Genomic DNA, 26,817 nt, shown 5'->3' with positions numbered 1-26,817 from the left:
TTATTGTTGTTGTTTGTTTGTACATGTTCTTAATGGAAACTTCAATAAATATCATTTTTAAAAAAATAATAATAAAAAAGCATTACAAAAAAGAAAAAAAGAAAATAGACGCTAAGGCCACAATCCAATGCTAAATGAAATGTGTTTTGGCCTGTTGAAATCAATGAAGTTAAGCACCCTTAACTAGGAAGGCAAAGCAGTAGTTCTTTATAGGCAGGATTGGTTGGTATCGTCAATGTGTCTTTTCTGTTTCAGAACCACAGCAATGGACGCCCTACAAGTTGCAAACACTGCATTTGCGGTTGACGTTTTGAAGAAACTGGCCGAAAAGGACAAAACTGCTAATATTATTTTCGCTCCCCTTTGCACTTCAACCTCACTGGCTCTTGCATACAAAGCTGCCAAGGGCGACACAGCAACCCAAATGAAACAGGTAGGTTTCCGCTTCCAACTTGGATGTAGGATAACGCAGCACATACATTTAAAGGACATTCAAAGGACATTCCCTGCCCCAAGAATCATGGGAACTGTAGTTTTTCAAAGGGTAGCTCTGTGAGGACTAAACTAGAATTCCAGAATTCTCTCTCTGTGTGTAAAATGTTTTTATTTAAAAATGTACATTTCCCCCTTAATAACATGAGACCACACACACACACATTCACATGCCCTAAGGTTGCACTAGATAGAAGAAGAAGAGTTTGGATTTGATATCCCGCCTTTCACTCCCCTTCAGGAGTCTCAAAGCGGCTAACAACCTCCTTTCCCTTCCTCCACCACAACAAACACTCTGTGAGGTGAGTGGGGCTGAGAGACTTCACAGAAGTATGACTGGCCCAAGGTCACCCAGCAGCTGCATGTGGAGGAGCGGAGACGCGAACCCGGTTCCCCAGATTATGTGACTGCCGCTCTTAACCACTACACCACACTGGCTCTCATATTTGCTTGTAAACATCTTTGGGGTTAAGGAGGGAGTTTGGAGAACCTAAAAAGTTATCTTAAATATTACCTATGTTGTTGCTGCTGTTTATAGTATTTGTTTTCCTCCTCCTCTGTCGCTGTTGTGGCGGCGCCATTTCTTCCTGCTGTCCCAGGCAGAGCAAACCCAACCAATCAGGAATCATATGCAATGAGATCATAATGCCCTGTAGCCAGGAGCAAAGCATTAACTTTGCTCTAAATGAGTGTTGGGGAGGGAGCCTTGCTGCAAAGGAGTTCATATCTATTCTCAATTCCCCTGCAGTTGTTTGCAAAATACAGCTGGTACTTGTAAGTTTCCTCCTAAGTGGCAAATAGCAGCTGGGGGCGGTGTGATTTTCATCAGGAAAATGCAGCACCAGTCTAAGATGTTTTGCCGCCTGAGGCAAAGGGCAACATGACGCCTCCCCCATTCCACCTGCAGAAGTCAGTGAGACGGACAGTGCTGCCAATGGGACAGCATCATCCCACATACCTTAATGTGGGCTAGCTTAGACAGCGTGGGGAAGGCTGTGTGATACACACACAAGTTCCTCAGTATCTCTTACCCAAGGCAGCTGCCTCACTCTGCCTAATGATAGGGCCAGCCCTAGGAGCATAGGTGCCAACTTGAACAAAATATTTTTTGGGGGGGCCTCCCTGACTGCTGGCTCCTCTCCCACCTCTACACTTCTCCACACCTTCCTCTGCCATGGACAACTGACAGCCAGTCTCCCCTTCCCTCCACCAACCCACCTCTTGCCCCCGCCTGAGTGTAAGAAGTTTCTACACACACTGCATTATGTGTTACAGGATATTTGGCACAATTGTGTTGACAGATCAGTACTTTCAGAGATGCATAATGGAAGCAATGTTAAAATCTAAACTAATTTCTTAACAGGGCCTACATTTAGAAGATGTCAAAGATGTGCCTTTCGGATTCCAAACAATAACAACGGATGCTGCCAAACTTAGTTCTTTTTATCCTCTGAAAATGGTCAAGCGTCTCTTTGTAGAAAAGTCCCTTAACCCCACTATGGTAAGCTGCTAAGAAATTCTAGCTGTTTCTGTCTGGGTCAACTGGTTGACTATGGTGGCTTAAATCTTACTGTAAATAGTGTTTCTACATGGCGGCATTGATATAATAATAATAATAATAATAATAATAATAATAATAATAATAATAAAAAAATACCTGCACTTTATTCAAACATGTTCTGTACTTTTTTCTTTGTAAAACCTCCTTTGAAATTACATTAATTTTCTCTTTTTATAGTTTTATTGCACGAGTTGCATTGTATTTTGTTTACAGATTTTCTTTTTTTAAAAAATAAATATTTTTATTGATTTTTCAATATCATTCCAATAACAGCCTCATTATAACAATGCCAATTTTATCCAATTAATAAAACCAATTATTTATATACCAAATTATACAATTTAGTTAAAGTGGCTTCCTCACGTGTTAGATTTCATGGCTTACTCTTTGGTTTTTTATTTTATTTTATTTTATTTTCTGTGTTCCAAAATCTTAATAATTTCAATTACATTCCCTTCAAAATCATAACCCCATAAACAACAGCTATAGTACCATTACAATTGATGTTTAAATCACACATATTTTTTGTTAAGGGGTTTCGCCTTAAGTTGTGCGTGCTTATATTGTACACTGGATTAAAATGCATAATGGGTGGAATTCAACTTTGTGCTATTATGGTCTTTCCCTCAGCACAGGCATTACAGCTTGCCACATGGAGCAAGCCCCCACTCTCATCAGTGATTGAAAAAAGCTTCACTTCCAGCAGAAGAAAAATGGTTATACAAAACCCACTTTCTTGAAATGGTGTCAGTGCCACTGGGCACATCTGTTAGGAAGTTTGGTTCAGCATTATGCATTAGAACTTAACTTGGCTCCTCGTGCCTTTCAGGAGTTTGTAAGTTCTGTGAAAAGACCCTTCCCATCGGAATTGGAATTAGTGGACTTCAAAGAGAAAACAGAAGACACCAGACTGCAAATCAACAAATCTGTTTCTGATCTCACTGATGGTAAGCGTATCTTAACAGAGTGCTCTGTTCAAAATCCTTAAACACAGAAGTGAACTCTAATGAACAAACTCTTTGAATCAGGAGTGCCCCTCAGAGTGGAACTCACCATAGGTCAAATATTAAAATGGCACTTTCCACTTTGCCAGGGACCTTCAGAGAAACTTCTCATACCCTCCAACCTTTCTCCAACAAAAATAGGGACGTCCTGTCCCATAATGATAATAATATTTTTTTTATTTAAGCCCCACCCATCTGACAAGGTTGCCCCAGCCACTCTGGGTGGCTTCCAACACATATAAAAACATAATAAAACATTAAACATTAAAACACTTCACTATACACAGGACTGCCCTCAGATATCTTATAAAGGTTGTAAAGTTACTTATCTGCTCGGCTTGGGGGGGTCACATACCATACCCTCCAACATTTCTCCGATGAAAATAGGGATGTTCTAAGGAAAAGTGGAACATTCCAGGGTCAAATCAGAGTTTGGGGTGGCTTCTGTAAATCCAGGATTGTACTTTGGAAATAGGGACACTTGGAGGGTCTGACTTCTTTCCCAGCCTGCTTTGCTCCATATTTTATTAAACCCCAGCAATGGCTCTTTCATTCCTCCATCAACACACTGAACTCCTTTTCTCCACAGCATTCAGAAACCCTTGGCAGATTGGAGCTCCTCACACAATTGCACCTCACACCTGACCCTCTCACGAGGATCTTCTTCCTGTTCTGACCCCTCTGCCTCTTGCTAGCTTGATCCTTCCTTTCCTCTCCATAATATATGAGGGCCAAGTTTGCCCTTTCTCCCTCTTTGATCATTTTAAGCAGCAAAAGCACCCAAAACCTGGCAGGACCACAAAGAGAAAAAGCTCTCCTCCTGGGTTGCTGTGATAAAACTGCAGTTTAAAGTCCCCTAATACAATAATCAGGGACGCGGGTGGCACTGTGGGTTAAACCACAGAGCCTAGGACTTGCCGATCAGAAGGTCGGTGGTTCGAATCCCCGTGACGGGGTGAGCTCCTGTTGCTCGGTCCCTGCTCCTGCCAACCTAGCAGTTCAAAAGCACGTCAAAGTGCAAGTAGATAAATAGGTACTGCTGTGGTGGGAAGGTAAATGGTGTTTCCGTGCGCTGCTCTGGTTCGCCAGAAGCGGCTTAGTCATGCTGGCCACATGACCCGGAAGCTGTACGCCGGCTCCCTCAGCCAATAAAGTGAGATGAGCACCACAACCCCAGAGTCGGCCACGACTGGACCTAATGGTCAGGGGTCCCTTTAGCTTTATCTAATACAGTAATAGGTCTGGTTGATGGAAGGCATGAACCACATGCATGTAAAGGAAATTCTGTGAATGCAGAGGCTAGGTATACCATATTGCATTGAAATGTTTTCAACTTCTTTTTTTTAAAAAAGCCAGCAAATCCAATCCTGACTCCATTAGAGTTGAAGTAAAATCCCCCAGTAGTTTCAGTGAAGTTGTGTGAGCTGTTAGTACATGTGGCCATCAGTTCATTTAACTCCCATGATCTATAACACCTCATGCAGCTGATGAAGTGATCTCTGCTTCATTATTGTTTCTTAAGCCGTAATATATTTGTTAAATCCTTAAGGTGCCTCAAGGCTCTGTTGTTCTTGCTGCAACAAGACACAGGGCTCCTCCAGATGACTATTTATTAAGCACTTGTCCTGATTTGCTTGAACAAAGCTTACATGGAGGTTAGATATCTGTTCTTTATTCTGATTTGTTTGCAGGACAGTTATATGACAATGAGCCTAAATTCTGCATTCAGCTTGTCTTCCCTTCCATCACTTCTTTATCCTGCACTTTTCAATGCATTTTCACCTTCCAAACCATAAAAAAAATCTGATTATTTCAAAAAGTGAATTTGTTGCACTCTGGCAAGAAAATGCTCTAATCTACTAATTGCGCAAACCTAAATTTACAATATGCACTTGGATCTCTCTTGTAATATAGTTGACACCCTAACTTAGCTATACCTCAGGATTTTTTAAAAAAAGAAATCAAATGAACACTTGGGGCTTGTTAATTTGGAGAAAATGTGAGTATTGGGAAGCATGACACACCTGAATAAAAATATGCATTTTGTGGAGAATGTGGATAGAAAGAAGTTGTTCTCCCTTTTACACAATACTAAAACTCAGGTCACCCAATGAAGCCGATCACTGGAAGGTTCCGGACAGACAAAAGGAAGCACACCTTCCTTTTTACTCCAAAGGAAAACAGATGTTTGATATTAGGTGTGCTTTCGCCATACCTTGTACTGGCAGAGAGTAATTATGCTGTCGACAGGCAACCCTAAGGCTGTTCACTTGAAGCCTTAACCACTGCATGATATTTTTGTATTGAGTGCCCCCATGTGGCAAGAACATAGCAATAACACTCAAACACCCTTTTTGTGGAGGTAAATGAGGTACCTCACCCCTGAGGCCATGTGTGTGCTTGTTTGCAAGCAAACACTGCAGACTAAACTAAATGTGATTTCATTCATCCAATTAGTGATTGCATGAATGGGCTCTCAATTATAAGTGTCAATAGCAGGGCAAAAGTATGAGTGCATGCATATTTTTTCCTAAAAAGGCAATTAACAGTCTGGAAACAGGCTTATTCTCCTTCCCCTAGCTCTGCAATCCTGATCAAGTTTGCGCTCTCTCTCTCTCTCTCTCTCTCTCTCTCTCTCTCTCTCTCTCTCACACACACACACACACACTTTTTTAAAAAAAGAGATGGAAGATCTGATTGTGGATCTACCTTTCATAGGTAACATTTTCTGCAAGCAGTCAATTTGCCTGTTTTATGACATGAAGTTGACACTTTAAGAATCTAGTTCAGGGAAAGTCAAGATAGTGTCCTCCAGATGTTGTTGGACTACAACTCCCATCAGCCCCAGCTAGAATGGCCAATGGTCAAGGATGATGGGAGCTGAAGTCCAGCAACATCTGGAAGTCACCACGTTGGTTGTTCCTCATCAATTATTCTGGAAATTGTTGAACTGCAATTATCCTAAAGTGTTAACTTTGGCAGGATGTACCTGTGACCCAGTACCTCTGACATTTGGGGTGTGTGTGAATACTGTTCTAATGAAGTATTATTTCTAATGCACCTGCAGGTAAAATGGAGAATATTTTGATTGAGGGGACTGTCAATGACCAGACAAAGATCCTCTTGATAAATGCTGCCTATTTTGTAACCAACTGGATGAAGAGATTTCCTGAGGCGCAAACTAAGGAATGTCCTTTTAGGATAAACAAGGTATGGAAGAAAGCATTCCCCCCTTAAAATAATGGTATCTCATTTATCAGATAGAACCCGTATTCAAAACAGAAATTAAATATTACACGAAAATCCCTGACTTCCTTCTGAGCTTTTAAAGCAGTCTTTGATTCTATCCACACCACCTAGTTCAAGCAGTGCTCTATGGCAAAATGTTCCCTTAGGCTCTGTTTCACAGAAAGACCAGTATTAAGCATACGGGCAACATGATTAGAAGACATAGAGATATTTATACTGCAGTTAAAGCTGATTGACCATAAGATGACTACTTAGCATGTTGCAGTTGATGGTGTAGCAGAGAGACGGTTTGGGGTCATGCCAATTGAGCCGTAATATATTTACATAGATACCATAACTAAGTAACCACTATTCCATCATCCAGTTGCTGAATGATTCTCCACCACCTCTCCTCCTTTCCTTTCTGATCCTGGATTCCTGGAAACATAGGAATTAACATACTTGTTTGCACGACAATAACTGATCAGACATTGGGAAGAGAAGGCTGGCAAAATGAGCCATTCAGCAGTGGAACAGGCTGTCTCAGAAGGGGGTGGACTCTCCTTCATTAGAGGTTTTAAAACATAGGGCAGATGGCCCCCCATTAGAGATGCTGTACTAGTGGAGAGGCTACATTGTCCCTTCCAACTCTATGATTTGAAAGACAAGTTTTTTGTTCACAAAGCATCACATTGCTTAAAGCTCTGTCAGAAATCCCAGAAAGCCAGTGAGAGGTCTGTGTTCTTTAAAAGCAAACCTTGCTTTTAAAGCAAACCACAAACCTTGACTTAAGCTGTACAGTGGTACCTTGGTTTACAACCGTTTTGGATTACAACCACGTCAAACCCTGAAGTGTGTGTTCCTTTTTTTTTTATTACATCCAGATGGGCGGGGTACAAATAATAAATAAATAAATAACAACAACAACAACAATTATTACTGGGTGAGAGAGTTCAACAGCCTTCATAATTCCCACCACCTTACGACTGCCCCCTAGGCAACCATAGGATTGCACCATTAAAGGGTTGTCTCATATGCATTCACATAGTTGAGCAGTAATACATTTTATCTAGTGGTAAACCTTGCCTGGAAACTGCCTGAGAACTCATTCTCCAGGCACATTTCTAATGCAGGAAGGCGAATGTGAACATGCTCAACGGGGATCCCCATTGTGGGATCATCCACAATGAGCGTTCAAGCAAATTCGTTTTAATTTTTTGTTCATTCTTAACAGACGGAAACCAAGCCGGTGCAGATGATGAACCTGGAAGCTACGTTTTGCCTCGGTTACGTAAACGATTTAAAAGTCAAGATTCTGGAGCTGCCCTGTCATAACAAGCACATGAGCATGCTCATCTTGCTGCCCAAAGACATTGAGGATGATACCACTGGACTCGAACAGGTAGAAAACCCATTTGAAAGCCCTCTTTGATAGCTCAAGTAAGATCTACACGTTGGTCACCCTCATCCTTAAATGCATCATAATGGTCCATTGAGAAGGGAGCAAATATATATGTCTCCAAATTGCCCTGGGTCAGGATGCCCAGAGTCATCCAGAACTGTCAGGAGTCGGGGTATTGGGCAGGAAAGCTACAGGGGTCTGCTTCACCAGTGTGTTCCCTGCAGGGAAACCACTCGTTCCTGACCATATGCTTCATTAGGGTTTTAAAAGCTCCAATTAAACACTAGCCCTGCCCCCGCATTGATCCAGGGGTAGCAGGGGTGACAACTTGAATAAAATATTTTGGGGAGGGCAGATAAGCCCTGCCCTGCATAATTGATCACATGATGCAGTGCACGCATACCATTTGAATGGCATTGCCCATCAACTTTGGGGGGCAGCCCCCTCAAATATTTTATTGGGGGGGTAAAGAAGAAGAAGAGTTTGGATTTGATATCCCGCTTTATCACTACCCGAAGGAGTCTCAAAGCGGCTAACATTCTCCTTTCCCTTCCTCCCCCACAACAAACACTCTGTGAGGGGAGTGGGGCTGAGAGACTTCAGAGAAGTGTGACTAGCCCAAGGTCACCCAGCAGCTGCATGTGGAGGAGCGGGGAAGTAAACGCGATTCCCCAGATTACGAGACTACCCCTCTTAACCACTACACCACACTGGCTCTCTAAAAGTTGGCTCCTGTGGTGGGTGATCCCTGGGTTGGCCCAGCCCACGGGAAGTGGGGCCGTGCATATCCCTGGTAACTAGTGTTATTCCTTTAGTGATGCTAAAATGTTGCACCAATGCAACAGGTGACAATCGCCATCTCAAAGAGTAACATAGAGATTGTTCACAGGGACAGAAGGGTGTGTTGCCAGCATTGCTCAGACCTGCTTAAGTTGTGGCTTACCAAGCCAAATGAACCCCTTCTGTATATTGTGGCTTTCCAGGTGTTTGACAACCCCACTATTTTTGCAGCCCCAACCAGCCAGCCGTACCAGGTTTCCTGAACCTCCCATAAATGGCTGATGGGCTGCATCCAACTTTGGAAGCCACAAGTTGTTCAAGTCTGCCATAGACTTCGATGGCCATCTGTCATGGATGCTTTAGCTGAGATTTCTGCATGAGATTCTTTTCGGTCCCTTCCAACTCTTATGATTCTATGATTCTAACCGTATCCTAATTGCTTGGGGGTTGTGCCGGGTGGACAGCATTGCAAGACGGATTTATGTTTGTACTCTTGCATTAGAAACTGCTGTAGCATCGTTGCACGTGGTTTCAGCTATGTATCTGTAAGACATTAGACAGCTCTGTTACAGTTTATTGTGGCAACTAATGGACTGGCTGGCTAACAGAGCACTGTGACCACTGATACTCTAATTCATTTGCTGTTTTGCCTTATGTCTTTAGCTTGAGAAGGAACTCACCCCCGAGAAGCTCATACAATGGACAAATCCAAGTGTGATGGCAAACACAAAAGTCAACGTGTTTCTTCCCAAATTCAAAGTGGATGGGGAATACGATTTCAAGCCAATTTTAGAAAGTCTTGGCATGACCAACATGTTTGATGAGAGTGCGTCAGATTTCTCTGAAATGTCAGAGACCAAAGGGGTAGTTTTGTCTCAGGTCATCCACAAAGTCTCTCTGGAAGTTGTTGAAGAAGGGGCAGAGTCCCTAGACGTACCAGGGTACCGGATCCTGCAACACAAAGATGAATTTAAGGCCGATCATCCATTTTTCTTCTTCTTCCGGCACACCAAAACTCGCAATATTGTTTTTGCTGGCAGATTCTGTTCTCCTTAAACAGAAAAAAGCAATTAACCAGAAGCCTGATTTATATATTTCTATCACAACATTTTTTCTGCAAACCTTTCAAAGCTGAGTATGAAGTATTGGAAAGGTAATCTAAGCTGTTTCATATTTTGAGTAGGCTGTACAACTTACTTTCTACATGAAGTTATTACTCAAAGCAGAATTGACAATATGCACTTTCCAGAGGCAGCAATTAACATAGCATGTAACTTTGTATTATGTGTCCAAAATAATGTGGTTCATTTTTTACTCATCTACAGTAATTAATTACTTTTCTGGAATTTTGGGCCTTGGGAAATACTTGTAGCATCTCCTCAGATGTAAAAAAACAACAACAACAACCCTCTGGAAGTAAAATACCAGTATGTTACTGGAATAATTGACATCTTAAGTTTATATGGCTTTTGATTTGATGCTGTTTTCTGCCTGTGGGGAAAGAATTGTTCTAAAATTGAAATCCAGTTATTATTGTGGGATTGAACCAAATTCAAGTTGAATACAGTAAAAATGTAAGTTTTCATCTTTTGTTAACTCCCTTCCTGCTACCTGTGTTTGGTCATCAAGATTACCTTAAATCATTCCAAATAAAGCATTGCAGAAACTGAGTGTCTTCTCTTATTGCCAAAGATAAATGGTTTATGTAGGAATAAGTGTTGACCTTCACCTAGGGCCCAGCCCTATCATTAGACAGAGGGAGGGAGGTGTCTCAGCAGTGATGGGTAGACAGAGTTGTGTGTGCCATTCAGTCTATGCTGCACCCTATTCTCACCTTTTGCCCTCAGGAACAGTGGAGGGTGTTGAAATACAATTCAGCTGCCAGCTTGGACAGCTTTTGTACATGGCATGGGGAGGAGTGGCCATCTTGTATTTTGCCTCAGTCAGCAAAATTTCTTTGGCTGGCCCTGCATTTACCTCATAAAATCTGGCCTCAGATACCAGGAGAGAAGGGAATTTAATCAGCAACACCATTTGTTATATAGGAAATGAAAAGTAAGGTCCAAAATCTTTTTTTTAATGGAGCAATTAAATGTATGTTATTTCCACTGTGTTCCATGAGGTTTACACCAAGGTACTGGCTAGGGATCCAATTAGATCTCATACAACCGCTGTTTTAAGACAGCTGCACTGGTTGCCAGCTGATTTCTGGGCTCAATCCAGATACCCACATTAGTGTTTAGAGCCCTAAATATCTGAAAGACCACCTCCCTCCCCACAGACCCTCTTAGGTGTTGAGATTGACAGAGAGGGGCACTCTTAGTAGTTCCTCTGCCCTCAGAGGCTTGGGGGTGGCAGCAGCCCAGGAGAGGGCATTTTCTTTGGCAACCCCTAAGCCAGGGGTCAGCAACATTTTCCAGCCGTGGGCCGGTCCACTGTCCCTCAAACGTTGTGGGGGGCCAGACCATATATATATATGGGTGAACGAATTCCTATACCCCACAAATAACCTAGAGATGCATTTTAAATAAAAGGACACATTCTACTCATGTTAGAAACACGTAGATTCCCAGACCTTCCATGGGCCAGATTTAGAAGGCGATTGGGCCGGAACCAGCCCCTGGGCCTTAGGTTGCCTACCCCTGCCCTAAGCTATGGAACTGCCTCTCCACAAAGTGTGTCTGGCACCTTCATCATACAGCTTCCAGAGAATGTGGAAGATACACCTCTTTACTCTGGATTTTGACACTTGAGGTGTATATTTTTAGAATATCTATCATCTATCTATCATCTATCTATCTATCTATCTATCTATCTATCTATCTATCTATCTATCATCTATCTATCTATCATCTATCATCTATCTGTTTTTAATATGTTTTAGTGTTGTAACCCACCCTGGGACCTTGGGGACCTTGGGGTGAAAAGCAGGCAACAAATAAATGAATATAATTTCAACTCAAACTCAGTTTGCAATGGAGTCAGTTTATGTATTCAAGTCTTCAAGTGATGAGAAATCAAGTGCTGTGCATACATGTGTGAACCACACCCTAGAGAGAGAAGAAGGTTGCTTTTAGAAACTGAAGTCTACACAAGTTTTCTGCTCTTTCCATTCATGGGGCTGGTACATACATGAGTAAGCCTCCCTATGGCTCCAAACTATTGCAGACTCAACGCTTTCAGATGAGTCAGCAGTGAATCATTAAATTGTAAGGAACGTTACGTGTACATGTGAACTACTAAGTTGCACTCAAGCATATACTTTTCCACACCCTTCCAGTTTCAATAGCTAGGCTTTTGAGGTTCTCAGCAACTCACCTCATCTCAGGAAAAGTTCACAAGTTGCAGCAGGTCTGAGCCTGGATAGTATCTCTATGGAGAAATCGCACAGCAACACCCACATGACAAGAAGGAGGAGGAAATAATTCTGCCCAGAGAATTATTGTGCACCCGTGCAGTGAAGCAAGCACTAAATCTGAACTGCAAACCAAAACAGAAGGCAGCAACTATAACTACAACAGTGAAGTTCTGCTATTTTACTATGGGGCCACTGTAGTGGTGAGAATAAATGCCTGTTTAGCTACCTTGTCTATTGTCATTAAGCTATTTCCTTTTCTTTAAAAAATCTTATATCTAAACTGTTCATTCTGACTTTGATTTTGGGTATTATACAAAGAGGCAAAGGTAAAGGGACCCCTGACCATTAGGTCCAGTCGTGGCCGACTCTGGGGTTGCGGCACTCATCTCGCTTCATTGGCCAAGGGAGCGGGAGTACAGCTTCTGGGTCATGTGGCCAGCATGACTAAGCCACTTCTGGAGAACCAGAGTAGTGCACAGAAACTCCATTTACCTTCCTGCCAGAGCAGTACCTATTTATCTACTTGTACTTTGACATGCTTTCGAACTGCTAGGTTGGCAGGAGCAGGGACCGAGCAACGGGAGCTCACCCCGTCGTGGGGATTCGAACCACCAACCTTCTGATCGGCAAGTCCTAGGCTCTGTGGTTTAACCCACAGCGCCACCCACGTCCCAACATACAAAGAGGTATTACCAATTAAAGCAGCCTTGTATTTAAAAACTAAGATGGTAGTTACAGGCAACAACAAATTGCATGCAGATGAGTGAGGGAAGCAAGTGAGGAAACTTGTGGAGGAGGATATTGGGTACCACACCCCTTCTTGAAGCTCAGCATAGTCACCAAACAGGCTGCCAAAGGAGGGACAGAATTACCAGCAGTCTGGTAATTTTTCTGCAGGCTACTCACTTTCCTAAGCTTATTTACGCGTCTGAATTAAACAGTTCCATTTCAAGTGAGAACAGCCCCAACATCCATATTACGACAATACTTTTATTAGGCCAATCCTATCAATGGAGTTCTACAGAACTCTTCATCAGACTAGATAACAACAATAATACAAATTATGTTACGGGGATGGTGACAAGGTACAAAATTTGGCTGGAGATAACTCCATGATTCTGCATCTGGTGAGAGCCTAAAGGCAGAATGTGGGGGGAGACAGCAGACATTCAGATAAGACTCTTAGCTGCTATGAGGGTATGAGATTGCACCAAAAGCTGCTTGGTTGGAATCAAATAATAATTATCAAAATAAATGTATTTATTTTTATTCAGTATGGGAATGAAAGAGCACATGATGTGTCGCCTTGTAATGTATTGACTTTAATTCTCTTTCAAAGTGTGTTTTTCAAATCTGCTGTATCCCCTCTTTTCTTTATCAACTTTCTATTTATTTTTTTATCTTGTGTTTAGTATTCATTTTGCTTACAATTATTAAATCACACACAAACATAAAATTTATATCCCACTTTGGGCAGCTTCCAAAACATATAAAAACAATAAAAGTCAAACATTGAAACATCCCAATACAGGGCTGTCTTCTAAAAGTTGTGTAGTTCTTTATCATCTTGACATCTCTGTGTGTGTGTGTACATGCATACGCACACATGTACATACATATATGAGCCAGTGGGAGAATTACTCTAGGCAATGGAACATAAAACGAATCCTGCTCATTCCTTTCATTCATATAACTTGATATAATCTGTATTGGCAGACTCCTGCTTCTCTGCTTTGAGTACATTTGGATGAGTTTGCTAATTCCATGTGATAAAAGGAAGCTGAGACATTTGTTGCAGCAGATTTGGATAGTCTGAGAAGAAAGAGAATTCTCCTAAAATATACAGCTTTCTGTGTAATCAAATCTAAATCTGAGAAAATATAATCAGTGCGGGAAGACCAGAAGTCGGGAATGATCATGAGGTCATGTGGAATATTTATTAGTGGGCGTGGCCACACCTTGAATATTCCAGTTCCTCCAGAAAGCCGGAGACAGAGGAAGAGAATACTGAGTATATACTGATCTCTTGACTCCCGAAGACAAGGAGGTAAATATATGTTTAAAATTATTGTTTAAATAACAATAAGCCTAAAGGTTGATTTCGCAAGGCATCTCGTTTACAACAGATTAAGGGTTGTAAACGAAGCCCAAATTTGTGGGTTTGCAAATGAAATGTCAGCTTATACCTTCAGTTCATTATACAATACAAATTCAGGCTAATTTGTTAAAATCAAGGTGTTCACATGCCTACAGCCACGGGGCCAAGCTAGGCATGATGTTAATTGGGTGAATACAATTAATTATCATATATATAGATATTTAAAAAACACAGCAGCCATAGGGATGGGCAGAGCAGCAGTAGAACTCCAGGGAGTGGGGAGGGAAAGTTTAACTATTTCTCCCCTGATGTGGTCCAGATGAAAAGCCCCACCCCCACCTCCTAAACATGATATGTAAATTGGGAAGGAAACTTGGTGCTGCAACTGGCACCCCATCTAGCACCAATACCCCATCTAGCACAAAACTAGCACCAAACTTTGGCATCCGTTTGGGGGACTCTAGAATTCTGGGTTCATACGTTAATGAAGCTGGCAAAAATCCCTACTCTCAGGTACTAACTTCTGAAACATTGAAAGCAAGCACGGATTACAAGACTTCACATGATATTTAAGTCTTGTACGTTTTGACATTGTAGTGCATAGATAGGATAAAAAGATTAAAACCAACACGCACTTTTCAAGTTGTGAACTGCCTTGAGATCTATGGGTATAGGGCAGTATACAAATTATTATTATTATTATTGTGGTGGTGGTTGTTATGCTTGAGGACTACTTTTGAAAAGCTGTAGCATGGCCTTTCAGCCTGGCTTATTTGTTTTAATTGCTATGCAAATGTGGTCCCAACTACATTATGTCCTGCCTGATACCAATCCTACTTTCCTCTACAACGTTATCAAAAGTTTCTTATGAATCTTATAGCTTTCTGCATTCTGCTTTTGTGCTGCTGACTAATAACTTCCAGTTGCACGTATCCTTTGAATATAAAGTGAACAATTGAGGAATAGGCTTGGAAAGGTGTTCCTCAAGAGATCTTTTCAATATTGAAATGCTCTGGGAGGAAAAATGGTCTGTGGGGGAAAAAACTTTCCACTTGGGTGTGTGGCTTTCCAGTCATATATCTGCAGCAGAACTAAACCAGTTTCATGAAGTCAAGTTTTCCTAACTTGAGCAATCAATCTCTCTCTCTCCCTTCCTTCACCTGCTAGTCATCATGGATCTGAATTTCACCAAGGACCCCCTTCCTACAGCAATTATTGCTTTTGGTCTTGATCTTTACAAGAAGCTGAATAGAAGTGACACTTGCAAAAACATCTTCTTCTCTCCAATAAGTATCACATCCGCCCTCGCCATGGTACAACTTGGTGCCAGGGGAAGCAGCAAAACTCAGATGGAAGAGGTGAGCATCAACAAATACATACAATTGCATCTCTAAGCGGCAAGAGGCTGCAGGCGCTCCTGCTTTTCTTCTCCTTCTTCTCCTTCTTCTATTCTATCTATTCTATCTATTCATTGAATTTATATACCACCCTATACCCGGAGGAGGTCTCAGGGTGGTTCACAGAAAAGACTACTACATATATAATCAGAATAATCTGATTATACATATATAATCAGAATAAAAACAATACTCCCATCAGATGTCAAGGGAAAAAACAACTATCCAACTTTTAGAAGACATCTGAAGGCAGCCCTGTTTAGGGAACCTTTTAGTGTTTGAAGTTTTATTCTGTTTTTAATATTCTGTTGAAAGCCGCCCAGAGTGGCTGGAGAAACCCAGCCAGATGCGCAGGATAGAAATAAATTATTATTATTATTATTATTATTATTATTATTATTATTATTATTATTAACAACAACAACAACAACAACCCAATAACATCTCCCCACTTACCCAGGACTTGGTTTCTCTGGAATGAAGGTCAATGTTACTGACGTGTCATTAGGATATATGGCTGGCTTTTTTTTACACAGCTATACAACCTGAGCATAGGATGGAGGAGCTGACAGCATTAACATTCCCACAGTTCTTGCCTCCTCACTAGGTTTCCAGGCAAACCCTGAGCCACAGCTTTTGCCCCAGCACAGTGTAAGACAACTCTCTATGTCTTCAGCTTCCATTGTCAGCCAAGACTCACACATACACAGCTCTCCCTTGGCCTATTGTTCTTCATCCTAGGATGTCATGGCATTCCCATGGTGTGAGATGGGGAAAGCCCTTCCATGTATCTCTATGGTAGTAGAGCTCACTCTTTAAAATGCAGGTGATTGGTACTTAGCTGATAGGCTGTGGACATTGCCTTAACAAAGGAACTTGTTTGACTAGTGTTAGCAAAGCAGAAAATTTGTAAGAAAACGAGTGTCAAAACACTATATATTCAAAGTAGCTGTAAGAGTGATTAAAAGAAGCCATTGGTACAAACCTGTAAGCTACGTACTTCATTTTTCATATTCATTTCCTGCTTTCCTTTTAAAACAACTACCGCCACAAACCAATGTAGCTGTTTCAGCAGTAACAATATTTTTAGCAGTTGTAGTCTCTTGTTTATTTAATCAAGGTAAGTGGGATTTTTTGCCTCCTTGCTATCCTGGATGCTTTGCATTGCTTACAACTTGTTTCTGCTATAGGTGCTGCACTTCAATAGGACTCTGGGAAGCACAAGACAAGCTGCTTCTGAGGGTAAAATGTGCCTTTTTGCGTCAGAACCCGAAAGAGATACTGCAGCTCAGTTTTCAGTGGTATGTCCAGAACTATTCTTAAAGCCATAGGACTAAGTGGCGGGTTATTTTTTTGGTACCATCAAGACCTGTAGCCAGAAATGTGTCAAGCGACCCTCTACACCAATTGCACTGAGTTGGCGGTGGGTAGATATACCATCAACACACTGGTAGAATGGCCACATCCACACAGCCTGGAAAGCAAGCAACACAGGAAAACAGGAGATGACATAAAAATGGCAGGCAAACCTACAGCACCCCTGGGGAATGGACCAATCAGGAACAGTGCCAGCAATCACACCCATAAGCCGCATGTCACCCACTTTTGGAGGGAGTCAATTACAGTTGTACCTTGGACTTCCAAAATGTTTGGTAACCAATGCACGGCTTCTGATTGGCTGCAGGAAGCTCCTGCAGCCAATCAGAAGCCGTGGAAGCCGCGCTGGACGTTCAGCTTCTGAAAATCATTTGAAAACTGGAACACTCACTTCCGGGTTTTGATCGTTCAGGAGTTGATTTGTTTGGGAGCCAAGGAGTTCGGGATTCAAGGTACGACTGTAATTCACAATGACAATGACACCCTCCCCAACACAAATCCCTTGAACCACACATGCGATGTTGCTATGGCTTCCCTAGTCCACCAGCCCCAGTGGCACTGCCAGTAGTGTCCCTGAACTGGAAGCCCTCGAGCATCCTTCTGAACAGACACAACAGAATTGGGGGGGGGGAGAGGAAAGCAATATACAGCAACACACCCACATAGCTCCCTAGGCAGGAAGTCTTTAGAGTATAAGCATATACAGCAATCCTGTGACAAGTGTTGAAGACCCACTGGGGGAGGGAGAGGCCCATTGGTCAAGCATCCAAATGGAGGGGCTGGCACATGCAACAAGGCGAGTCATACACTGACTGCAGCAACCTCCAGAGGCTCACTGAAGATGGGCAATCCCCATTTTAGAAGCTTCGGGATACCTGATTGGTAAATTGTTGCTGATGATTGGCCTCTGTCATTTTCCATTGCAAGCCCTTAAAAATAATAGATAGCAATGAGCTCTTGCTGCCAAACATTTCTGCATCCATTAATCTACTTGTTTCTCCCCCCATTTGAAATCTTCTTAATACTGTGGCTAGGAAGAAGGAATCTATCCAGAGATCAAGAAAGTTCTGTTTCAGCTGAATAATCTCAGTAACGACTATGAGCTGAATGTGGCCAACAATCTGTTCATGCAGAAGGGATATGAATTTTTCAAGGTAAGTGATCTCTCACTGTGGAAGGAAAGGCGTAGCTCAGTTGCAGAGCTGCCCAATGCATGCAAAAGGTCTCTTGTACCCGTCAACAGTCCCGATTTGAGCAGGACATCCCAGAATTATAATAATGAGAATACAGTGGTACCTCGGGTTACATACGCTTCAGGTTACATACGCTTCAGGTTACAGGAGGGGCAGCAGGAGGCCCCATTAGCTAAAGTGGTGCTTCAGGTTAAGAACAGTTTCAGGTTAAGAACTGACCTCCGGAACGAATTAAGTACTTAACCTGAGGTACCACTGTAATAATAAAATATTATTTATACTCTGCCCATCTGTCTGGGTTTCCCTAGCCACTCTGGGTGGCTCCCAACAGAATATTAAAAAAACATGATAAAATATCAAACGTTAAAAACTTCCCTAAACAGGGCTGCCTTCAGATGTCTTCTAAAAGTCAGGTAGTTGTTTATTTCCTTGACATCTGATGGGAGGGCATTCCACATGGCAGACGCCACTACTAAGAAGGCCCTCTGCCTGGTTCACTGTAGTTTCTCTTCTCGCAGTGAGAGAACCACCAGAAGGCCCTCAGAGCTGGACCTCAATGTCTGGGCTGAATAGTGGGGGTGGAGATATATACCCCAACTGGGCTAAGGTCATCCTCGTTTCTGATTGGATCCCAGAGTGTACATAAATGGGAAATTGTGGCTTAGTAAAAAAAGAAAATAAAAGCGGATGTTTTCACAGTCTTCTTGTGCATGAAGGAGGAGGAGGAGGAGAGGGGAGGTGGAAGCCCACCAAGACTTGTTGCCAATAGTTTTAAAAGGTTTAAATGATAGTCTTCTGAATCCAGGCTACATTCATCATTAAATCAAGGGTGGGAAACCTGTAGCTTTCCAAATGTTGTTGGACTCCAACTTCATTCATCCCTAACAACTGCCCATACCGGTTGACAGTGATGGGAGTTGAGAGTCAAGCATCATATGGAAGGCCAAAGGTGCCCCCTTAGATCCAAAAAAGCTGTTGTGACCACAAAGGAGGGGTGTTGTCAGGGACTGGGCAGAGGAGGAATGGTGGAGGCCTCTTCATCCTGACCCTTCCATGGAGGAGGAAGAGGAAGACAGTATAGATTAACAACAGTAGTTTGAGGGAGGTCACAGCTCAGAGGCAACTTTTCAAAGGGAAAAGTTGGGAAATCATGGGACAGCCAGAACGGCCGACTGAAACATTGTCATTAGAAAGCATTCCAGACCCTCTATCTCCCAGAACCCGACGAGCCTTAAAAGTAGGAGAGCAAAGAGCTTGAAGGCAGAGGGTACTTAGTGGTACCGTAAAGGAGGTGATGATGATGATGATGACAAATGAGGAAGTGGGAGAGATGAGGGGTGGAGACTTGGGACAAAGCCATTATCCAAGAGTCTGGGTTCTATAGCCTCTCTCTGTAAAGTTTGAAATAAAAAAGGACTGTGAGCAACTTTTCCTTGTCTTTATACTTTCCTGGGCAAGCAGCCGGGAGCCTCTGACAGCATCCTGACAGGTGCATAACTAGAAATACCTTGACTATATTTTAAGGGTTGGCTAAATTTTCTGTGCACTTTGCATGAGTGCTGAGTGTTTATCTGCCTCTCACTTTTGTGGCCAAATGCCCCAGAAGAGGAAGCTGCAGTCCACACTGCATATCAAGTGTTGCTCTGGCGGGGTGAATGGTTCACTTTCTGTGGGAAGGTCTCATGGATTACCCAGCAAGGCACTAGGTAAGAGGTGATCAGTACCTGTATACTGTCATCTACAAATGGCTCACCTGGGGAATTCACAATATTTCTCTTACCTTTTTAAAAATTCTACAGCAATATCTCACACGCACGAAGGAAATCTTTGGAGCTACGCTGCAAACGGTCGACTTTCAAAATGCTACCGAAAAAGCAAGGCAGGAGATTAACCTTGAAGTTGCCAGGCAGACAAGGGGTAAGGAAGCTGAAGGTCACTTCCCGACGACATGTTTATTGAGCATTCCTCCTGAGCATCCATTCTTGTGGGAGTCATAAAGCCAAGGCAGAGGCTTGTAAATACTGCAGGGTGCCCCATTTGTTTGTGGGGATGTTAGACCATGTTACATCATCAAGTATTATTCCACACTTCCCAGTGAATTTACCCAGCACCCCACTCAGGAATAGCAACAGCCTGGGAGCACTCAGTGTCGCAGGAATCATTGATTTGTAGCACAAAACCAAGATCACCACCTTATTTTTCTTGCAATACCCCAGGCCTTTATTCCTCCTCCTCCTCCTCCTCCTCCTCCTCCTCCTCCTCCTCCTCCTCCTCCTCCTCCTCCTCCTCCTCCTCCTTCTTCTTCCTCCTCCTCCTCCTCCTCCTCCTCCTCCTCCTCCTCCTCCTCCTCCTCCTCCTTCTTCTTCTTCCTCCTCCTCCTCCTCCTCCTCCTCCTCCTCCTCCTCCTCCTCCTCCTCCTCCTCCTCCTCCTCCTCCTCTCTTCCTCCTCTCCTTCTCCTTCTATTTTGACAAAGTAATAACCATAAATAAATAAGAATAAAAATATACACCCCACCACTGAGACCATTCCGTTGTAACTATCCAACCTCCCAAAATTTCAACACCTCTTGTGATGGTTTGACCCTTTTTCATTTTAACAGTACAAATTCTACAAACAACCTTCCATATCTCCTTGAAATAATTTCTCCTGCATATTCCCTGTTAATTTATCATTAATAGCTATATCCCATATTTCTTTATACCACTCTTCCATCTTATATTCTGCTTCCCCCTTCCACTTCCTATCTATCATAATTCGTGCAGCTGTCAATACATTTGTGAGCAAATCTTTCCCCGGGCCTTTAACAGCATTTTGCACAGCAAGCTAAATTTTATCCAGTGAAGTTGTGGGTTCCCAGGTCTGGGATCCTCTTCCTCTGGAGGTGCAAATGGGAGAAAACCCTACTGGACTTTCTCCATCAAGTTCTTTCAGGTGCTAGAGGTTCCTTGGGGCGTCTATTTTTTAATAATGCATTCATGATTTTGTGTACTCATGATGCTACCAGGGTGGTTTTACACAACCCCAATTTTCAATACTGTTTGCGCCTGCAAAGGTTTTGGGGTAGCCATACTGGGTGGTGTACAGTGCTAGTGTTTCTCAACCTTTGGGTCCCTAGATGTTGTTGGATTACAACTCCCATCATTCCTAGCCAGCATGACCAGTGGTCAGCGATGCTGGGAGTTGTAGTCCAACAACATCTGGGGTCCCACAGGTTGAGAACCGCTGCCCTAAGTGAAGGCCCACTGAAGTTGTTAAACACTACTAAACTTAGAGTGGAATTCAATCACATGCTATTACAAATGCTCCTTCTGCACCAATATGTCTGTTTGCCAGGCAGAACGATCCTCGTTCCCTTGCATGATGTTCTGGGGATTCTACAGGACTTTCCTGGGGAAGAGTGAGGGAAAGCCCCATGGCATAAGTCGAAGCCCTTGTGTCGACAGGGTTAACACTGAGGAAGCATTGCAGGGCTACTAAAAAGGTGAAATGATGTGCAATCCACCACTAATGTATTATTACTGCATCAATGGCATATTGCAGAATTCACTTGCAATGCCCGCTGCCCCAACCTAGGTAAAGGTAAAGGGTCCCCTGACCATTAGGTCCAGTCGTGGCTGTCTCTGGGGTTGCGGCACTCATCTTGCTTTATTGGCCGAGGTAGCTGGCCAGCATGTGGTCATGTGGCCAGCATGACTAAGCCGCTTCTGGAGAACCAGAGCAGCGCACAGAAATGCCGTTTACCTTCCTGCTGGAGCGGTACCTATTTATCTACTTGCACTTTGACGTGCTTTCGAACTGCTAGGTTGGCAGGAGCAGGGACCGAGCCAACGGGAGCTCACCCTGTCATGGGGATTCGAACCGCCGACCTTCTGATTGGCAAGTCCTAGGCTCTGTGGTTTAACCCACAGCGCCACACACGTCCAACCTACAGGAGCTCATAATGAGAGTTGCCACTGCTATTGGAGCTTTATGCTGCTGTGCTAATCATTCGGTTCTTATTGACAGTTGTATTTATTTTTATATGCTGGACACTGCCCCAGGATAACCTCAATGTGATGGAGAGTGGTCTATAAATAAATAAAAATAAAACAGTAATTGAGGGGTTGGGGGAAGTGTGATAAGCACAATTCCTCAGTTCTGTGAATCAAAAACAATTCAGTCGCTTTTACTATGTATGAAAGGCGGTGAGGTTATACTTAAAAAAAACCCCATATTAATTCAAATTTATTTTCTCTAAGGAAACATCAAGGACCTTTTCCCTCCGGGAATTATTCAGACAGACACTGTGCTGGTGCTGGCAAATGCCGTCTACTTTAAAGCAACTTGGGAACACCAGTTTGACCCAAAGCTTACAACAGAAAGAGAATTTAAGCTGAATGAGGTATCGTAGCACAACTGAATCTATTGTTTTAGAATCGTGTGAATGTTCAATGCTGATTCAAGTATGTTACAAAATGGCGGCCCAATGGCACTCTACCAGCCTTCTCAGCTGTGTGGTAGAACAGGTCAAGGACTTGGTTGGCTGGCTGGCTCAAGCCATGGATCTTGCATTTCCTTTGGCAAGAGGCCATAACTCATGGAAAAGGTCCAAGCTTCAGCCCTCAACATCTCCATGTGTGTCTAGGAAAGAAGCTCTGGAGAATGCCTGCTAGTCTGTGTAAATGCAGCTGAGCTAGATATATATATCAGTTTGCATTTCTTAGTGCAGAAAAGTATTGATCTGATGTGCAGAAAAGTATTGATCTGATCTTTCCTATTCTAATTAATTCAAGAGGGTTTTGGAAGCTTATCTGTGTGAAATAAACAAGCAGAAGGTTCATGAAGTTTGGGTTATTCCTTCAGAGAAGCTGAGTACAGTAAAATGGTTCTGTTATCTCTTCTTCAAGGTCATGCTGAAGCAAGAGGCCAGAAGGAGCTTGAGTTTCACTTTTTCTTTCCATCTCTTTTCCTTCTGATGTGGTGTTCTGTACATAGTATTCTTAGTGTTAAGGTTTAGACTTATTATAAGCTATTGTAAATTCAAGTGGGGCCCTAAGCTATAGCTTATTTAGCTTATACATAAATCCAGCACTGGGGAGTACTAAATAAATAGCAGCCCATGTGGGCAGTGTGAAGTGGCACATCCTTTTCTGTCAGCTCACAGCTTTATTCTGCTATATGTGTAAAGGTAAAGGTAAAGGGACCCCTGACCATTAGGTCCAGTCATGGGCAACTTTGGGGTTGTGGCGCTCATCTCGCTTTATTGGCCGAGGGAGCCGGCGTACAGCTTCCGGGTCATGTGGCCAGCATGACTAAGCCGCTTCTGGCGAACCAGAGCAGTGCATGGAAACGCCATTTACCTTCCCGCTGGAGCGGTACCTATTTATCTACTTGCACTTTGACGTGCTTTTGAACTGCTAGGTTGGTAGGAGCAGGGACCGAGCAACAGGAGCTAACCCCGTCACGGGGATTCGAACCGCCGACCTTCTGATCGGCAAGTCCTAGGCTCTGTGGTTTAACCCACAGCGCCACCTGCTATATGTGTAGCTTAAGCTAAAGTCTGTATAATGCAAATGATTTTACTCCAAGGGTTCACAAGAGGGCGCTCCTCTATTACTAAACAATCTCTACAGCGACAGAGAGGACGATTACATGTGGAGATATAACAATCCAAATACCGTACATATCCGTATGTAGAGATGACTTGAGACTTCCCCCCATTCCATCTATGGGTCCTATTGTCAACATTTACAACTGCCATATTATTCCATATTCTATATTTTATACCTATCCATCTTTTCCATAGTGTTTGCTACATTACAAGTGAGGTAAAAATCCTGCTAATGTTTTCATCTGCTTGCAGTGGTCTCTTAAATAAATTATGAAATTTTCCCATTTTTAAAAAAGGTTTTGCCTTTTATTATATTAAGTGCTACGCTTTTAAAGAAATACACGGAACACCTGCAACTTATTGCAGAACATTCAGCAATATTTACTACAAATGCTACAAAAATGGACAAAAGGCATTCCTAAAAATGTCACCAAGGGGCGGGGGGAGAGGCAGTGTATTCACCAAGAAAAGGTAGCAGAAAGTAAAGGGCATCTCTAGTGGACAGAAAAATGGAGCATACATTCAATTCACTTCAAATATTCAAAGTAACCCAACAGCAACTCTGGACTCAGCTATATTTGTAAAAAAACAAACCCGCTTTGAATGCAGTATAAACATGCAACACCAGATGACGCCAGAGAGCAAAGAAATTTTCTATGTGATTTTTACATCATGTTTTTTTTTTTGTTATAACAATTTAATTTCTGACTTATTTATAGCATTTTTTCCTGTGTGTTGATCCACCCTCTGTGAAGCAGACAAGCATAGTAGCCTCACCTAGCAAATTTGCGGTTGAACTGAGATTTTAATCATCTATTTCCTCACAGCTTCCATTCTTAGCCAGTCCTGTCCCCTGCCAGCTATGACCCTCTGAATAATTGGCTTGTACAATGCTATCAAACAGTTGTTCAGCATTTGTGCATTCGGCTGACCCAAGAAGTGAACAGCATGCTGTCTTCTTGCCATATTTATTGACAACCAGAGAGTGTGTGTTTCTGCTAAACCTACGTCTTTCTCTATTGCCAGAATGAAAGTAAACATGTACAGATGATGCACCAGAAAGGTCGATTTAAGCTGGGATACACGATGGAGAGGGATGCACAGATCCTTTGCCTCCCATACCATGGCAAAGTGTTGTCCATGATCATTATATTGCCAGACGACATCAGCAATTTGAAACAGGTAAGTCACAAACAAGTCACCATGTTTGAAACATAAATCACAGAGATGCAGAATAATGGTCTGGTTTTGACATACGTATCTCAGTTTATCTGAACCTTGTTCATGCCACCCTTTTTCCCTTTCTGTCCTTGTACACCATGATTGGAGACTTCCTGGTTTAATTAACCATTGCTTTCCATTAAGGCCAAGCCCAGGAGATTATGTTTACTAGGACTGGAGTATGGAAGGATCACTGTGAGGATCAACCCAAGCAAGAATCTGGATCACCTTAAAATGAGTCTCAATGTGTTCCACAAGTGTAGGGCACCTCTCATTTTCAAGCCCCGCTCCTTCAAAAAAATCTCTACTTTTTTTAACAAACTCAACTGTTTTGAGTTTCCTTCGTATGATTTGCCCTCATAACTTACAGTGAATCATGTTTGGTTTTGTAAATAATTTTACAAATTTTACTAAAATCCAATATAAACCACATTATATCAATCTCAAATTACAATTCAAATTCAAATATATATTAATTATAAAGGCAATTATAAATTTTGTGTGGCCTCCCATGTGCTAGATTTCAAGGTGAGATCATTTTATTTTGTCCTGCTTCCGAAGTCTTAATTAGTCCTATAACATTCAGTCTTGATCTTGATCCCTTATCAGCAGCTACAGAGTTGCTTTTTTTACTTCCAATCATATTGGCACATTTAATAAATTTCATTTTTCTGCAAGCGGAGTTCTGTATCCCATATATTTCCTGTGTGTGATGTTCAGTGCCGGATTTACGTATAAGCTAAACAAGCTATAGCTTAGGGCCCCACTCTCTTGGGGGCCCCCAAAAAAATTAAAGGGAAAAAACCCTGGATGTACATTTCCAAAATATAAGATAAAAAACAAATAGCCTGCTCCCTAAAATATCACTGGTTTGTTCATTTCTATATATAGGGTGCCTACATTCTGCATGGACTGGTTGCATGACAACATGTGCAAATGGCTTTAGTTACCTATTGGGTCCATATATTACCATATATATTCAACACAAAAAACAGCAGCAATTTGTTGTTTACAGAGGACAGCTGGACATATAAAGGGCCTCATTACCTTCAGTAGCTTAAAGTAAAGGTAAAGGGACCCCTGACCATTAGGTCCAGTTGTGGCTGACTCTGGGGTTGCAGCGCTCATCTCGTTCTATAGGCCGAAGGAGCCAGCGTTTGTCCGCAAACAGCTTCCGGGTCATGTGGCCAGCATGACTAAGCCGCTTCTGGTGAACCAGAGCAGCACACAGAAATGCTGTTTACATTCCCGCCAGAGCGGTTCCTATTTATCTACTTGCACTTTGACGTATTTTCGAACTGCTAGGTAGGCAGGAGCTGGGACCGAGCAACGGGAGCTCACCCCGTCGCAGGGATTCGAACTGCCGACCTTCTGATCGGCAAGTCCTAGGCTCTGTGGTTTAACCCACAGCGCCACCCGCATCCCTTCAGGAGCTTAGGGCCTCATTAAAACTAAATCCGGCCCTGGTGATGTTTATTTTAGCCATGTTGTTTCTTAATTTTTTTTTTTTTTGCCATACAGGTTGAAAACACCATGACCAGTGAGAATTTAGCATGCTGGACTGCCTCAGAAAACTTGACAGAGGAGAATGTCGAGGTGTATCTCCCCCAGTTCAAGCTTGAAGAGTCCTTCGACCTCAACTCGCCTTTGCAAGCCCTGGGGATGATTGATGTGTTTGACAGATCCAGAGCCGACCTTTCTGGGATGGCTGCCTCGGATCAATTATACTTATCCAAAGTGCTTCACAAAGCCTTTGTGGACGTTGACGAAGTGGGGACAAAAGCAGCCGCTGCCACAGGCGCTGTGGTCTCCAACAGATCCTTGCCGTCCTATAAACTATTTGAGGCTAATCACCCGTTCCTCTTCTGCATCCGGCACAATCCTAGCAATGCCATCCTTTTCCTTGGCAAACTCTGCTCCCCTTAAAACACAAGTCAGATTCCTTCTTTCAGCTTATTGAAAAGGACTGAAAACAAAGTGCCTTGTCCAATGTAATATTAAGGCCTGTTTTTTATTTTATTTTTTGCAATAGGGGACCACTTACACCAGCGATGGGAAACTTTTGGCCTGGGAGTTGCATGTGACCCTTGATGCCTCTCTATTTTATTTTATTTT

General features: G+C 42.6%; 1 protein-coding gene across 1 annotated transcript; it reads left to right on the top strand.

The window, feature by feature from the left end:
- The first annotated feature begins 236 nt into the window (after window positions 1-236).
- On the top strand, window positions 237-26,817 carry SERPINB5 (serpin family B member 5). Its single transcript, XM_081919997.1, has 13 exons — window positions 237-433; window positions 1,856-1,993; window positions 2,883-3,000; window positions 6,125-6,267; window positions 7,520-7,687; window positions 9,131-9,515; window positions 15,091-15,281; window positions 16,511-16,621; window positions 17,732-17,851; window positions 19,690-19,807; window positions 22,130-22,272; window positions 24,508-24,663; window positions 26,224-26,817. The coding sequence occupies exons 1-13, from the start codon at window positions 266-268 to the stop codon at window positions 26,626-26,628; spliced, it is 2,364 nt and encodes a 787-aa protein (XP_081776123.1). The 5' UTR covers window positions 237-265; the 3' UTR covers window positions 26,629-26,817.

This window comes from Podarcis melisellensis (assembly GCF_964234715.1).
Source record: "Podarcis melisellensis genome assembly, chromosome: 7".
In the NCBI taxonomy this organism is placed as follows: domain Eukaryota; kingdom Metazoa; phylum Chordata; class Lepidosauria; order Squamata; family Lacertidae; genus Podarcis; species Podarcis melisellensis.
This window is presented reverse-complemented; position numbering and strand designations above follow the sequence as displayed.

Excerpts from the sequence above, each read along its gene's own strand:
- SERPINB5 (XM_081919997.1), top strand. The coding sequence starts at position 266 with ATGGACGCCCTACAAGTTGCAAACACTGCATTTGCGGTTGACGTTTTG. Across the intron at positions 3,001-6,124 it reads TGTTTCTGATCTCACTGATG|GTAAAATGGAGAATATTTTG; the intron begins GTAAGCGTATCT and ends ATGCACCTGCAG. Across the intron at positions 9,516-15,090 it reads TTTTGCTGGCAGATTCTGTT|TCATCATGGATCTGAATTTC; the intron begins CTCCTTAAACAG and ends TTCACCTGCTAG.